The sequence below is a fragment of the Emys orbicularis genome, chromosome 7 (assembly GCF_028017835.1).
Source record: "Emys orbicularis isolate rEmyOrb1 chromosome 7, rEmyOrb1.hap1, whole genome shotgun sequence".
Taxonomy (NCBI): domain Eukaryota; kingdom Metazoa; phylum Chordata; order Testudines; family Emydidae; genus Emys; species Emys orbicularis.
The window spans coordinates 17321505-17339201 of NC_088689.1; the positions used below are offsets into that span (position 1 = coordinate 17321505).

The 17697-nt window shown below is 38.3% G+C and overlaps 1 protein-coding gene across 1 annotated transcript in view; it reads left to right on the forward strand.

The window, feature by feature from the left end:
• Positions 1-17697, forward strand: part of INPP5F (inositol polyphosphate-5-phosphatase F) — a 103800-nt gene that overhangs the window by 49794 nt on the left and 36309 nt on the right. The window contains exons 4-7 of the mRNA XM_065408183.1: positions 7296-7424; positions 13548-13715; positions 14091-14147; positions 17034-17232. Of these exons, the coding sequence (XP_065264255.1) occupies positions 7296-7424; positions 13548-13715; positions 14091-14147; positions 17034-17232 (553 nt within the window). The remainder of the gene's footprint in view (positions 1-7295; positions 7425-13547; positions 13716-14090; positions 14148-17033; positions 17233-17697) is intronic.

Below are 17697 nucleotides of genomic sequence, written 5' to 3' on the forward strand. Positions count from 1 at the left end.
TCCAGTCTAACAAATCCAGAATGTATTCTTTAAATGTCAATACAATTAAGGTGTATTGACATTTAAGGTTTATAACTAACTGGGAAATGAAATCTTTTAAAGAATTATTCATTCAACAATTATGGGAAGTTGCTGTTGTGTTGCAAAGCACTCTTTCTGTCAGACCCCCTTTTGCGGTCTGAGTGTGTTACTTCTACATTATTAGCTCCTGTCTGCCCACGGTCTTCTAGCAAGTTGTGCAGAAATAGGAGTAGAACTGCATGAATATGTGCATCCAGTGTTGCTGACAAACCTCCCACTAGGATAGTATCTGGTAACTATACTATTAATAATCACCCATCAAAAATCAAAATTTCACTCTTCTGTCACAAAAATTTGTGGAAGAAAACACCCAGATAATTGTCAAGGAATCTATATAGCTTATTCAGTTTCTTGGTAATCTGTAGTGGAGACTTGAAGATTAATAATAAAACTCTATAGTCTTCTTTTTTCTCCTTGATGAAATTTCATTAGAAACAAGATGATCATATTATTTACCTCCATTCTAAACAAGAGATTATGGAAATAACTAATTGCTGACTAGCAGAAAATCCCTGAAAAGACACAGATTTACTGAATTTTACAAGACCTAGTCTACATAAACTGGACCAGGATGTTTGTTTAAAAAAAAAAAAAAAAAAAGGTGGGTGGACTGGATGGCTCATTGAAATATATGGAGCCTTTCATATTTAGGACAGGGTTTTAATCTGGCAGAAGTCACTAATCACTGAACAGCAAAATGGCTTACGTCAACTGGAAATTAAACTATGGTTTTTATGTTCCTACTTGAATAAGTGATATTGCTCTCACATCTAGTTCTGAAAACTTTTTTTTTTTTTGGCCTTCCTGATGTTTAAATTAAGATTTCTGTAAAAAAAAAAAAAAAAAAGTTCAGTACAATAACAATTCTCTGAAATAATCTGAGGTTTAGTGATTTCATTCTGACTTGTAGCATGAATAATTAGTGCACGGATGACAGTTAACAGATGGTAATTTTATGGTCTGCAAAATAAAGGACTGAGTTTGTAAGCCTTTGATTCAGTCGTAACTACCTGTCAGACATAAATGTATAAAGTGTTTAATTTCAGTTTGGATGTTGATTATTCAAATACTTAGAAAAAGGTGGCTTTGAAATGTAATGCTGCAACATGGTACCCAAAGCAATAGTCCACTAGATTTCATGAGGAACTGTAGATAATTGTAGAAAATTTGTTTGAAAACCCTATACAAAATATCTCTGTCCCAGTGGAACGGTTCACCAATACATCTAACTGGGAAACAACTTTGTGATGAACTTGGGGGACAGCTGTATCTTTTTATTATGATGTATAGCTCTATTAAATTACTATCATATTGTCTGCTACACGGGTGCCAGGAGTTAATGTAGTCCTGGAGGTTTTTACACACGTGCAGGAAGGCAGGCAATAGTTCTAGATAGCCTAATCACTGATGCTTAAACAATATGGGTGTCAAGACACCAGGTTTTTGTCCCTGTCCAAGGGGGGGGGACAGTGGAGACTATTGGCTAAAGACTGTGGGCTTGCTAATGATTCTTAACTGCTATAATGAACGCAGAGGAGTAGAAAATGGAAAAAACCCACGGGAAGGACAGGAATAGACAAGGTGTTTAGAATCTGCTGTTAAAAAGAGACTTGTGTGTACGGGGGGACGGTAGTAGTAGGGGTTGTGATGTTGCACTCCATATACTTATGATCTGAATATGACATAACTGAGATGTACTTTATGCAAGATGGCTCATGTAAGATATCATTGGAAAGGTTATGATTTACTGAATGTAATTATCCAACTTGTGTGCCTGTATCATTTCTGTATCTAAAGTTAGGAATATGGCTATGTAACAATTACAACTGGGTGTGTATTGGGAAGGCACCCACCCACCACGACACGCCATCAGATTTGATGGGCCATTAGGAAGGAACAACAAGACTGTGAAGATACTAATCTCTCTCCCTCCTGGGAGTTATGTCATGGGACATAACTCTGACACTACTAGGTCAGGTGGTCTTGTCACTTGATACTAAACACTATCTTGGACTTCTTGTAACTTTCCACTGAAAGGAAAGAGGGGGGGGTCAAGTTTGGGAAACAAAGGATCCTTATGTAAATCTTATTTAAGGGCGGGGAGGAAGGCAAAGGGGACTCTACTCCATGGCCTGTCTGCCCAAGAAGAAAGACTGCTAAAGACATCTGAAAGGGCAGGCAAGCAGGGAGTCCAGATTGAGACGGGGGTCCAGTCTGAAAAGAAATATAACTAGAACTCTAAGTTACAGAAACTTTGCAACCTGCCTAAAATAACATTTAGGGTAAGAAATTACATTTTGTAACCTCAGCAAAGAGTCCTGTGGCACTTTATAGACTAACCTGTTTCCTGTTTCTTAAGTATATTGAGCTTAGCTTCCATATTTTGTTTTATTTGCTCGGTACTCTGCTTTGTTCTGTCTGTTATCTCTTATATTCATTTAAAATTCACCTTTTGTAGTTAATAAATTTATTTCTTGTTTATAATATAACCCAGTTTGTGCAATTTATAATTTGGGGCAGGGGGTAAAGAGGCTGTGCATACCTTCCTCCACATTGAGGGAGGAGCCCGATTTCATAATATACCTTTGGGTGTGCACTCTAAGGGAGGTGGACACCTGAGTGCTGGGGCAAATCACTTAAGCTGAGTCTTCTCGGGCCTGTTCTACACTGGGGGAGGGGGATCGATCTAAATTACGCAACTTCAGCTACGTGAATAACGTAGCTGAAGTCGACGTACTTGGATCTACTCACTGCGGTGTCTTCACTGCGGTGACTCGACTGCTGCCACTCCCCTGTCGACTCTGCCTGCGCCTCTCGTGTCGATGGAGTACAGGAGTCGATGGGAGAGTACTTAGGGGGTCGATTTATCGTGTCTAGACTAGACGCAATAAATTGACCCCCGCTGGATCGATCGCTGCCCGCCGATCCGGCGGGTAGTATAGACATACCCTCAGTGTCTGTGTCATTCTGCAGTTGGATGTGGCCCTGCCTGTGTGTGTGCTGGAGGAGGCTTAATAGCCTGGCTCAGCAAGACAGGTAAAAAGGGTGTCCAGACTGGCAGAGCAGGCTGGCTCAGTGGTATCTCAGCACATCAGGTGGCATCTTAAAGGCGGGGGACAACCTGTCACAGGGTGAAGGACTAGACCTTCCTGGAAGGATGCTAAGACCCAAAGGGCTCTCAGTAGGGCTGAGGAAACCAAGGGAGTGTCTTGCATGCAAGTATTATTTGTCCATAGATCTGTATATCGCTTACGTTTTGTCAGAGTAAAGTATTTGTAGTTCAGAAGTGCCTTCGCAAAGTCTGTTACTTGTTCTAACTGTCACAATGTTCCCGAAGGGTTCAGCTGTGAACTTTAGTGCACACAAGAGTAGAGCTCTAGATGGGGTGTGCTTAAGCAACTGGGGAGAGTTGTGGAAAAAGTCTAATAAATAATCTCTCTTACTGATTGCCCAGTGATTGAGAGAAGTATTTATAGATTCCAAATTTTTATGGAGCATTTTTGAACTTTTGTTCAACGGTAAACCTTTTGTAAAGATAGTAAGACTTGGCATATTGCTGTTGCTTTTATCTCTCTCACTCTCACACATACACAAACAATGTGTGTGTTTGAGGTAATGTCATTAACATGTCGCTTCTAAGGGTACGTCTACACTACCTGCCGGATTGGTGGGTAGTGATCGATCCCCAATCGCTCTGCCGTCGACTCCTGTACTCCACCGTGGTGAGAGGCGGAAGCAGAGTCGATGCGGGAGCGGCGGAAGTTGACCCCGTGCCATGAGGACGTGAGGTAAGTCGACCTAAGATACATTGACTTCAGCTACGCTGTTCTCATAGCTGAAGTTGCGTATCTTCGGTCGATCCCTCTCCTAGTGTAGACCAGGACTAAGTGTAAAATCCTTTACTTCTTTCCTTCCCATATAATGCTCTCTTATACTAGAGAGGATATGGGATGACAATGAAATTGTGATTAACTCTGAAGTTTCAGAATACTAAATTTGCAGAACTACTTCAGAATGTATTAGAAGAGATCATCTGTGTAACTCATAATATTTCATTTGACATAAAAGTATTATGAACTTTATGATATTTTATTTGATATCATAAAAGTATTAGTGAAATGAATTTGTTCACCATTCTGCTGTTTATACATCAATCTAGAATTGTAAGCCAGTTTCCACTTGTAAGAGAGCAAAATACAAAGCTGCTAGAAAAGTTTCCCAAATCTGTAGGATTTTTGCAGATTTGAATGTCAGTTTTATTTGGCCCTAGTATATTTTACTATCCGCTATCACTGTAAGACCCAAGGGGAGAGTATTTTAGCTCATTAAACTAAGTTGCTTTAGTTCTTGGTGGACCTGGATTTTAGTTTATCTATTGAAACTTTGTAACCTGCTCCTCAGGAGTCTGATACTTTGCAGATAACAAAGCTGAGAACACTACTTTCACCCTGTTTTAAGGAAAGTGGCCCTTAAAAAAATCTTACACCATCTCTATTATCCAAGTAATCTAGTGGAAGAAGAGCATTCATCCTGGAGAGGTGATGACCTCTCAGAGTCAGGGCTGAGGCATATCAGTCGGAGCTGTAAGGCAGCGTGTAATGCTAGTGCCTGATCTGGGGCTAGAGGATCTAACAGGACAGGGAGACGTGATGATCAGTGAATTAAGTTAATCTAAAACTTAAAAAACCCAAACCCAAAACAACAGCAAAAAGAAAAAACACCCTGCCAAGGCACACTGCTCTGGAAGTGTAAACTAGGTATACAGAGATCATAGTGAGAAAACAAGTTACAGCATGTGAAATAGTGTAATTATTATAGCCCCAGTAAATTGAAATAACTTCAGTGAAATGTGTATAGCTTGATTACTTTGCATTGGTATTCTATCCTCACAATGAGATTTAACAGATGCTATAGTTTGTCATTGGTGCGGGATTCTAAAGTTGCTTGCTAAAAGAGAATGATGCGCAAAACCAGGGCAATATATGTTTATGGGCTAGGAATTTAGTGGTGTTGTGTAATAATGGTCAAACATCCTCATTTAGCATCTTTTTCCAATCTTAAGTGTGACTAACTTGAAATGGGGAGGCAGACTTGAATTACTTCTGAAAAGATAGATGAATATACCCTATATGGGGGGAGGGATAGCTCAGTGGTTTGAGCATTGGCCTGCTAAACCCAGGGTTGTGAGTTCAATCCTTGAGGGGGCCACTTGGGGATCTGGGGCAAAATCAGTACTTGGTCCTGCTAGTGAAGGCAGGGGGCTGGACTCGATGACCTTTCAAGGTCCCTTCCAGTTCTAGGAGATGGGATATCTCCATTAATTTAATTTATTTATTTTATTTAAATTTATATTAATACATGGAAGGAAGGGAAATTACATATTGTGGTATATTTGGAATAAATTCTAGACGTCACTTGATCACAAGGAAGATATAATTGTACTTTGCCCAAAGGGTAAACAATGCTAATGTGTACCTTATCGCTAACTTGGAGGGCCTTAATTTAGTTCTTGATTGCAGGGCTCATGTGGCACTGCCTTGGTCTGCCCTTGCAGTTTTTTCCAATAGTCAGTGCCTCAGTATTGCCAAACCTGATTCTTCAGTAAACATGAATCAGGCCCCCAAAATCATTATTTGGTTTAAAAATGACAAGATTTTTAAAGTTATATTTTTATTCGTCTTCTATATTTTTGTGCCTTTAGGGTTCATGTTCTCAGTCTCTCTTCACATGCATGGGGGTGTAAAACTTTTTTACAAATGAAAGCTGAGATTCTCACATAATCACCTGACTCTAAATGGGGAACTGGGGCTTTAGAAAAAATATCAAATATCATGACTTTTGATGAAATCGCAAGACTTGACAACATTGCAGCACATGATGAACATGTAATACTGTATATACCTATGTACAGGTAAAAACCCCATCATTTAGCCATAAGGGAGCTTCTCTAGCTCACAACTGATCAGTACCTGTCACACTGTTGCTCCCTGTAGGAGGTTGGGAAAAAGCCAACTAATTATTATAATGCTGTAAATCTAGATAATCCTGGAATTTTATAACTTTAAACTTATTTCCAGTCTAAAGATAGAATTAAACGGATATGCTAGAAGGTGTATGAACTTACCATCCGTTTACTTTCTGCTTTTTCTCTTTCTGTAACATGGTGGTTAGTACCTTTTGGTTTGTTCAAGGTAAATAGAATTGAAGATCTGAACTAACGAATCTTTGGTAATTACTTACTGATGCCTATGGACAGATTTACATTCTGCCCTTTGGGGAGGCAGAGAGAAGTAAAAGTAATTGCTGGTGTGCCATGTCAAAGGCAAAGATGAGGAGACGGGGGGAGAGTGTCTCAGAATGGTTCAGCGTTGGATGAAGGAACCAAGGTGTACAAGGCACCATAAGTGTAATTCCTCTCCTTACTGATATACATTGGTATTTTAGGATTAAAAATATTTGTGTATAAATGGAAAATGAAACTCTCATGTATTGTATTCACAATTCTTTAACTGTATCATTTTAAAAATAAGACATAATCTGCAGTCTTTTCTGAAGACAGAATCTGAAAAGGTGAGTGCACTTAACAGGGAAAAAAAGTGACTTCTGTTTTATCTACCAAACACAAGAGAAATTAGGACAGAACTGTAGAATTGTGCACTGGTATGGTCATAAGTAAGTAAGATTGAGCTTTGGAGTGAATGATTTGAATCTTGCAGAATTATCTATGGAAGTACTGCTATTAACGAGTAATTACCTCTTTAAACAAAGAATTTATTCAGCAATTTAAAATATCAATGTGACTTCCAAAGACTAGCATAACAATTAACAGAGCTTTTTATAATCCACGTTTGTATTGTTTAGTGGCAGTTCAGTATTGACAAGCATTCTTTGGTGGAGCATGCTTGTACTGTACATGTCAAAATACTTGGTTTGATTTTTGTCACCTTTTTTTATTATGTGTATAAGTAGTTACTGCAGTGAATAAAGAACACATTATAAAGCATGCAATTAACACCGCAAGAAGTAGATGGAAAGATGTAAATACTTTTTATTGTTGAACTCTGATGAAGATATTAGCATTATTTTTAATCTTACTGAGAGTTTAAGTACATGTTAATGAAATCTAATTTTATTTAAAAGGTAGTAAATAAAAATTGCTGTTGGGACAAATGTTAAGTATCAACTTTAACTGACACAGTATTTTTATTATTTAGCTCTGTAAAAAGCATCACTTTGGGATAAATAAGCCAGAGAAGATTACACAGTCTCCAGATGACTCTAAATTTCTACTCAAGACCTTTACTCAAATTAAATCAAATGTGTCTGCATCAAATAAAAAGAAGGTGAGGATTTACTATTTAATTTGTGTGGTTTTTCAAAGCATTTTTGATTTAGTGATTTGAAGGCTGTGGTGAATAACCAGAGTAACATAATACACCCTGTAAAGAAAACCAGTAAAAGACCTACAATTATGTAGTATATAACATAAAGAAAACAAATTGACTTCCATCCTGAGTATTTCATTTTAGTCCTCATGCTCGTTCATTTGATTTTGTGTAATATAGATTTGCAGAAGGTGGGCCCATAGCATTAAATGTTCAACTGTTACAGAATTATATTCACTTGGAATGGAAAGTACATTTGAAGAGTTCTCCTGATGAAGTGGAGTTAATAGAGATATTTTTCATCTTTATAAAACAATTTGCTAGTTATAAAACTAGTTGCTAACTCTGTAATAAGGAGAAAAATTGTGCATACAAAACATTCTTCTATCTTATAACCCTAATCATAAAGTCAACATCTTGAAACAAAATCCACAAGGGTGGAACAGAGCAGAGATCTGTAGATATTGCCTAATTAATTTCAGGACTAATTTCAGTTTCAGCAAAGTAGAAAAACAATTCAACTTTTCACCTGGAAAGTAGCCTGACAAGGATACAAACACTTCAAATTATTTTTGGATTTGTGTACCTAGTGGATGAGAGATGAAGGTTTTTCCAAACTGTGTAGAAAGAAATCTGAAGTGACACTCAGGAGCTAAATCTAACAAACAATAGCACATGTGTACATACTGTATGCTATACAAACAAGCTAGTTTCAATAATTTCAGCACTTCAGAACACTTCTCTAGATGATCCCCATGATCTACTAAAACTGTAATTTCTACATCCACTGTTGTACACCGCTACCTTGATATAATGCGACCTGATATAACATGATTTCGCATATAACGTTGTAAAGCAGTGCTCCGGGGGGGCGGGGCTGCGCAGTCCGGTGGATCAAAGCAAGTTCAATATAACGCGGTGTCACCTATAACGCGGCAAGATTTTCTGGCTCCCAAGGACAGCGTTCTATTGAGGAAGAGGTGTATCTGGTGCTTTTTAGTTTTGTTTTTAAATCCTCAATGGAGTAGAATAAACCAATGCTGAATTAGTTTGAGACTTTTTAAAAAGTAGACTGACATCACACAAAGTAAAATATCTTCTTTATGCTTTTAAATAACGTGTACAGTCTAAAGGGACAGTGTGGTTATTAATGCATTTATTTTTGTGACCACCTGTTATTTATTGCAAGGTCTCTGCAGTCTGACCTGGTATGTGGTTTCTCCCAATAATTCTTCCTAAATGTTGGGGTCCTTCCATAGAATCCAGATGATAGGATTGACTTAAAGGGAGGTTCCCCTATGTATTTGTGGTAGGTGTGTCCAAGCCCTCATATGTTACTGATAAATTTTGATAACTTGAAAACTTTTGATTTAAAAACAAGTGGTTCCATTTTTTTTTATATTTTGAGGAGATTGCAGAACAATATTTTGTGATAGTTGGAGGTATGCTTTTAGGCTCATGCTGATGTTAAACTCTCATAGAGATAGTGCTACAAAGAATTTTCGGTTGAATTCTGTCCTGTAATGAAGTGCATATACATATCCAACATTTTTTAGGGGAACTAGATGGAGGCTTAATCTTGAATCAATATTTAATTTTTTTTAACTTATGGTATGTGTTCACTGTTTAATATAAGTACCTCTAAGCCACTTTTTTTCTATTAAAGATTTTGGTTTGGCACTTGAATCTATGGGGTTGGTATTTTTTAATCACTTTTATTGAACAAGATGTTAGCACTTTGAAGCTTGATAATGTAATCAGCCAGTTATTGATAGTAACAATACGTAAAGAGCAAATAAAAGAAGAGACTCTTCATAAAAGACTTAATGTTTTGAGTGTGATCTCTAGGAAGATTTTCCTTGTGGCAAATTGTGCTTTTGAAAGCACTGTACTTGATATTTTTTGGGGGTAGCATTTTTGAGGCACCAGTGGAGAACTGGTTGATTCATGGATGATGTTATCTAAGTTAAACAGTTGTCACATGTAAAATAGAGAAATGTTTTCTCAAAGAACAGATGAGTTGACAGTGTTTGATTTTTATAATGCAGACCTCTTTAAAAAGTTTTTCTGAAGATGTTTGATAAACAATCATAGCTTGATACTATGGCATTTTATCTATAATGTCCTCTACCTTTTCCTCCCTTGTGCATTTTTTCCAGTAAAGTTAAATACATATTTTTAATACACTTGTCATTCTTGATACTGATTGGGATATACTTTAAATATTATTAGTTTTGTATTGCTGTAGTATCTGGTAGCCCCAACAACTTGCACCCTGTTGCCCCAAATAGTTAACAATAAGAACATAGGACTGGAAGGGACCTCCTGGATCATCAAGTTCAGTCCCCTGCTATCGTAGGCAACCATGTTATATAATCCTGTTCATAAACATATTAAGCTCCATCTTAAAACGGGTTAGGTTTCGGGCCCTCACTACTCCGATTGGAAGGCTGTTCCAGAACCTCTCTCTGTTGATGGTTAGAAACAGTCTTCTAATTTCCAGCCTAAATTTACTCATGGCCAGTCTAAATAGACAAGAAAAGTAAAGGGGATGGGGAGGAGGGGAAGGTTTATAACATACAAAATAATGGTTTACAAGCCTTGAGTTAGTTCTATAATGGGGAAAAAAAATGTTGGAGGTGGAGTTGGGCAGGGGATGGTAGGAGTGGAATACCTAAAGAGAGAGGCAAAGGAAGGGGAAACGAGGAGAAGAGGAGTGGGGAATTCCATGAAATCTGCAAGGGGTTTTGCTGCTGTTGGTTTTATACGGAAGATGCTTGGATACTGTGGTGATGTGTGGCAGTATAAAACCCACATATAGAGGGAGGGAAGGACAGAGAGTGGCATGGAGGGAAGTGGGGTTAAGAGACTGTGTGTTGGGGGGGGGGAGAGGGGGGAGCTGTAGCAAGCAGCCAATCAGTAAAAGGGAAGAGTATTTCTAAAGAAGTCATTCAGGTGTTGCATTTAATTTACCTCTATGGTCACATGCATTAGGGCCCAAGACTTCAGTGTCACCATTATAGGTAGGCTTGGAAGGATTCGATTTTTTTATTGTGAATGTCGATTTCACTATACACGCAAACAATTTACAGGCAGGCGAAGTAAGAAAAATGCGGCTTGAGAATTTACTAGAGTTTGATGTAAGGATATTTCCTTTGACATTTGATGTTGACAGTTTGTGTTTTAACAGTTATAAAGCTTTAACTTCTTAAGTCTACTATGATTAAATAATTGTCTGACCCCGATAATTTCCAGCAACTGTGAAAACTTAAATTGATAAATAAAAAAGCTTAAAAATAAACATTTATGTTAGCGTCAAAATTATAACAAAATGAAAATCAAATTCTCCAAGACTAATTACAGGTTAAGAAGTTTCTTCAGTCATTTTCTTGACTTTCTCTTCCTGGGTATACTACCTGTTAAGGTGACAAGTGAGTGTCTTCTCTCCTGAAACCATATCAGAGCTGCACCTATCCTGGAGCTGCCATAGTCTGGCAAGCAGCTTTACATGCATACATTTCTTTTTCCTTTTAATTTCATATTCTGTCTGGGAGAGGGGTGATAAATGATAGTTTATTTTGAGTCTTTTAGATGCTAATCTAATTGAAGGTGATAGTTTGATTGGTCGTTAGAAAACACTTTATAATCTCCAGTGTAAAAATCGGGCAATTTTTTTTTTCCTGTAGTCTGTCCTCTCCTCCCTCTTGCAGCCATTCCCCACCTTCAGTCAGCAGCAAATGTATTTAATTTGTCATGGAAGTAAGTCCCCACTCCCTCTTCTTGTTGAAGGCTGCACTGCTGCTCAGAATGGCTATAGCAAAGGGGAGTGTGTGTGTGGGGGGGAGAATTCACAATGTTTCACACCCCCACTCCCAGAGCTCAGTCTGGCTTAATTGGCTGAAACACTCAAGAGGGAGAGTTTAGGCCCCCTGCTTAGCACTAACTTTCAACTGAAGGTGAGATTCTACTGGTAAAGTATTTCTACTCAGTTGTACGTTCAGTTTTTTAAGTCCTGCTCTCTGTTCCTTTGAGTAACATAATAAAAATTAGTATTTTTATAAGCCCAGGTGTTAACATTGAGTTTAAATATTTAGAAGAACCAAATGGTGGAATGTAAAGATGTACATCAATAATGATGTGGGCCACTTCTGTTGGTGGCCTTGTATGGTAGCTGAAAGCCACCACTTCACAATATTTGGATACTTTAACACACATTTATTTCCGGAGTACAGTAAATTGTGGATTTTGTCATATGTTTGCCCTAGAAAAATTTGATTGAAAATACCAAATTTCCATTTTTGCTTAGGACTAATATCTGAAGAACACTGGTTACTGATAAGTGTAAATCATAGAAAAATTTCATTTGATAACTTCTAGCTCTATTGCACATACAAGACCCCATGTATGACTCTGCAGTAGTTCAAGTGACCCCATAATTTCAGTTTGGCTAGATGCCACATATTTGTGTTCTCTGAATCAAACTATACAAATGTCCAATTTCTTGCTGTCATTAAGATTGTCCACTTGCTGTTTTGCCTTGCTACTGTTTTTCTGGACATTCCCTTCTTACAAGATGGGGTTCAGTGGATTCCTTGTCTGCTGCCCTTAAAATGAGAATGGGAGGCAGCAAGAGGGACTTCGCTGGCAATTCAACATAGCAAAAATGAGTGACCTGCTCAACTGGTCTTTTTCTCAGAAGTGTGGGCAGAAGAGGCTGAAGTGGAGATGGTTACCATCTACTACTTCTGCATGGCTTAGAATCATAGAATATCAGGGTTGGAAGGGACCTCAGGAGGTCATCTAGTCCAACCCCCTGCTCAAAGCATGACCAATTCCCAACTAAATCATCCCAGCCAGGGAACTATGCAGTAAGAGCGAAAGATGGCTGCTATGTGTGGCCCTAAACTCATCTGTTTCTTCTTGATTTAAAGACCTCAGCTGAAAACTGCTTCCTCGTGTTCTCAAGATAGTTCTTTTAGAACAATTTGTTCCCCCTCCGTCAGCCCATTTGCCTATGTGGCCACACAGCCCCAAAAGGCACCCAGATTGGAGTAGCATTCCTCTTTTACTAATACAATAATAGGCATTGTTACGAATTTACATTGTGGTGCATTTCTAGATCTTTTTCATTTCAGCTGAAATATGTTGAAATCAACATTGTGGAATGATTCCCACTTTGGCTCAGAATCCAGTTTAGCTCTGCTGAATAAATCCAAGGGGCATAGGGAATTTTCATTTACTATAGTCACTTCTAACTTGCTGGTTTTATTACAGACAGCGATGTAATATTACCTCAGCATCTGCAGCATTTTGCTGTAGCAACTAGGCCTTTCTAAGTGCAAGAGATCCTTATCCATCCTATCCGTTTATTTTTGTTCTGTTCATGATCATGAGAGGAAGAATCTTTCACATGCATCTCTCTCCTTCAGTCAGTTTTGACTTTGAACATCCTTCTGAAGAATCACTAATAAAATAGCTTAAATCACCAAAATTATTCCAGGTGAGATCCCTAACTTTTATAGATGTGACTGTGACTGCTTGCTTGATAAGTGCCTGTGGTTGTGTCTTCATAGTGTTGAAGTTAAAAAGAAGACTTGGGGCTCAAGTCTACTCAGAGAAAGACTCTACTCTAGCAAAATTCTTCTATTAGTCTTCAATTCTAGATTGAAATCTCCATGATAATATTCAGTAGGTTGAAATCTTGAATGAAGTTAAATTGAATAAAGCTGAGTAATTTAGCAAAACATTTTGTTAGGCCAATAGTTTTCATAAAATTCCCCAAACGGTCTATAAAATATGTTCATATCCAGCTTGCTTGCACCACCTTCTGGATACTGTTCTTGGAAAAAATGCTTTGCAATACATGAGATGCACAAGGAAAGTTGCATTTGTGCCCAGCACCTCTAAGAATCTACTACTACTACTTTGTTTTATATTAAATTTGATCTTGCCTACATCTACATGGGCCTCTTCATCAGGAAAATTTGTTTTTGTTAGAGTGTGCATGCTGGTCTGCAAGTGTCCTTACCTGATTTTTATTTAGCTCCACTAAAAAGGTAATAATATTCTTCTGTCTTGCAGATAAAAGAAAGTAAGGAGAAGGAGAAACTGGAGAGGAGATTATTAGAAGAACTCTTCAAAATGTTCATGGATTCAGACTCCTTTTACTACAGTCTGACTTATGACCTAACAAACTCTGTCCAGAAGCAAAGCTCATGTGAGAAGACTAACTTGCCACTGTGGAGGAAAGTAAGTATTTATATGTCAGAAGATGACTGCCCAGTCTGTGTTTTCAACATACTGTATTTGTTCTGAATCCTAGTGGTATTGATTTTGAAACTTTTAAAGGCCAGATCATCAGCTGGTATAATATATCAACTGGCCCTACATTAGGTTTCTACATAATGAAAACAAAATTAAAAACTACCAAGAACATGTCTTGGTCTGAGATCTGTTCAAAATGTTTTGGATTAAGGGGGAGAAAAAAAAAAGCGAGCAGCGAAGGGTTGGATAACCAATTGGAGTTATTGGGTAGTTAATTCATGTTTGGGATCACATCTGTGTCTTTACTGAGAGGCTCTGAAAAACCTTGTTTAAAATACTGCCATTTTTATTCTCTTATAGGTTGATGACAGATTCTTTTGGAACAAACACATGATTCAAGATCTCATCAATACTGATGTGAGTAATTGTTTTCTAAAAAGTGTATCTTAAATTTGTTAAAGCTGAGCACAATTCAGTAGAGGTGGTCAGAAATTTTCTAACATAGTTGTCCAAAGGAAAATACAGGTTTGTTGCAATGGAAATATTCTGTGGGATTATGTTGATTTTAACTAAACTTTTCACAGAAACCTGCCTGTTTTCCTGGTAGTTCATGTGCTAGGCTCCCCAGCACCTTGGCTGTCTGCCTGGTAGGGGACTTGAGAGGACTTCTAGGCACCTTGGCAGTATAGGGGTGCCTCTTTCCCTGGTTGGCTGGCTGCCCAGGTTGGCTATGTCTGTGCAATACTTAGCACAGTGGCATCCTAGCCCTTGGCGAGGGCTCCTTTGTGCTATAGTAATACAGCTAAGTAATAGTATTACTATTCAGTGTACAAAGTGGTACTGTGCATCAAAGTATTCTGAGCTTTTGTTAGTATAGTATGTATGGCTGATATATAAGTGATAAAGCAGCAAACAACCCACTTTAACTTTTCCTTAAATATAACTATGAATTAGAAATGCTTCATTAAGACTGTCTTCTAAATTTTCAAGCTCATAGATGAACATAGTGTAATATTTCACAATGATTTAAAGGTTTAAAACTAACCAGTTGGGCTCACTAGAAACTTCAAAACAAAGTTTAACACTTGCCTTCTGTCATTTGTGGTTTTAAAAAATAAAACTTGGCCATTAAATGTGCCATCTTTCTGTGGGAGTCTTCTCGTTTGTTGAGAATTGCAAGACCAGGGCCTAAATATATAAAGGTTTTGTCCACAAGGTGAAAAATGTAGAAAATTAGTTTACAACTAATGGAAATATCACAAATATGACAGTTTCTGTTTTTGAGCCAAAAAGAGGATAGTTTGGGGCAAATTCACATGACAATTTGTAGGAGAATAAGAAACTTGATGACTTATGACACAACTCACAGCTAATTTCAGTAGAGGCTTCCTTTTAGAGCTGTGGTGCCCAAACTTTTCCTGTCACCCCACCCTTTACCAGTAATGGAATCTGTCCGCGCCCCTCTTCCATTACTGCACAGTTGACTCAGCAGAGGAGCTTGGGCTGAAGGCAGGGCTTGGGGCAGAACTGGGGATGGGCTGGAGGTGGTGCTGGCCTGGGGGTGGAGAGGAAATGAGGACAGAGCTGGGTTGGGGGTGAAGCTGGGGGCAGAATGAAGCTGTGGATGTGGGCGGAGCAGGGCACAGAGCTGGGGCCGGGGTGGGGTGGAGTTGCGGCTGGGGCCAGGGCGGGGCTGAGGGCAGAGTGGGACTGGGTGGCTCTCTGTCTCCGTCCCCCATGGGGGCTGGCTCGGATCCTGCTGTGCCCCCCACCACCTCTCCCTCCCCGCCACATTCCTCCGTGCCCTCCTAGGGGGTACTCACCACAGTTTAGGGACCACTGTTTTAGAGAATACAACTAATATCAAGCATAGTATATGTCTCTTATCTTTATTACATTTTCTTGTTTTATGTGTACATTTAGAATATAAGAAATTTATTTCTGTTTAACATTTATATTTAAGGGGAAACTAATCTAAACCATATATGCATCATTTAAGATCTGAACATTTTGGTTATTCTTTTATACTGTGTGGTTAATTGCTGCATGTGTGATGCCTGACTTTCCACAAATATGTGAGGCTCTTCAAAGTAGAAGTAGCGGTTATCTCTGACATTAATTTTGATCTCTGTGCATTTGATCTGATGAACTTCTTCCATTTATGGCAACTAATTTAAAAAGATAAATGGAATGTGTAATTCTTGTGGCACGATGTTGCTGGGATCAGGTGCACTATTCTTTACTTGCACTACACCGCTACCTTGATATAACGCGACCCGATATAACATGAATTCGGCTATAACGCGGTAAAGCAGTGCTCCGTGGGGACGGGGCTGCGCACTCCGGTGGATCAAAGCAAGTTCAATATAACGTAGTTTCACCTATAACACGGTAAGATTTTTTTTGGCTCCCAAGGACAGCGTTCTATCGAGGTAGAGGTGTATTTTGAAAGTGACTTGAACAGAGATTCTGATGAGCCAGACAAAAAGCAGTGTAACATAAAAAGCAACTAGAGGGAAATTCCACAAAGAAGGAAAGAACTGCTTTCTCCCTCCTGAAAAGACTGATAAAAGAGAGAGTTCTTTTCTGAAAGCCTTCTGGAAATTCTTAAGTGAGTAGACTTTTTGGTACTGATCTGACATTTTAGCAAGGATGATTTAATCTTTCAACATTACAACAGGGATACTTACTGTGGATGTTTAAAAAAAAAAAAAAAAATCCAATCTGAATATTCTAAAGCTCTTTGCTTCTTGTCTGGAAGGATATTATTTACCCAACAGATCTCTTCCATTTGACAGAACACTTGACTCTTGTGTTTTAATTCGACTGTTAACTGTCAGTGATCAAACCTTTTTTTTTTTTTTTTTTAAAAGAAGAGTTTAAATTATTTGGATGCTGTCTGTAAAACACAGATGAAATCCTTAAAGAATGTAACTTTTTTTTAATTAATAAAGTGAGCAATATGATGAAACTTTTAGGTTACATTGTAATGCACCAGGGGAGCTCTTTGGTTTTATTTTTCACCAACCTTCCCCCCCAAAAACCCCTATGGCTCCACTGATTAAAATAAAAGCACCATCGCTATCAGAAGAGAAGGCAAAAAAGGTGTTTGTACAAAATGAAGAGGCAGGGCATTCTGGGAATTTTTGTGGGATTGGACCTGAGTTTTGAGAAGACTTCTCTGAAAGCCAGAGTAACACCACGAACACCTGCAGAAATAGCAATAATATCAGAAACCTCTGTAGATAGTTTAAAGTAACTGTTAAAACTGGTATAGATGTAAATGTTTTTTGTAATTTACAGAACGCAGAAGTGGACTCTTGGGTTATACCCATCATCCAGGGATTTGTACAGATTGAAGAACTTGTAGTTAATTACAATGATGCATCTGATGATGAGAAAAGCAGTCCAGAGACGCCTCCTCAGGAGCCAATTTGTGTAGATGATATTCACCCGCGATTTCTGGTAGCACTTATCTCACGCCGAAGTCGGCACAGAGCTGGTAAGCAGAGTGTCCAAGATATTAACCATGTCAAAAGGGATGTGAAGGATAAAACTTGAAAAATAATAGTGCTCCATGGTACAGTCCAGAACCACACTCCAAAATTCACTGATAAGTGAGAAACAACTGAAGCACTAAGCTCAAATGTTTTGTAAAATTAGTTCCTCCAAATCTGTACATAAAAATAAACTTAAGCTTTGTTTTTAGACCTTGCCATCCTCTAAGTGCCTTAGAAATTTTGAGGAAAAAGTGGTGATTTAAAGTTTAGATACTGTTAGTTACATAATGTCCTTCCGACACCCCCACGCACCCACCACACAGTATTGTTTAGCTAATGCTCTGTAGTTCAGAAGTTCAGTGCTGCTTCAGGGATTGATTCTTATTCTAATATTGTGGAATTACATTTCCATGTTCTATATAAATTTAGTTTCCTACTTAATATGAGTGTAATTACACGAACTTACT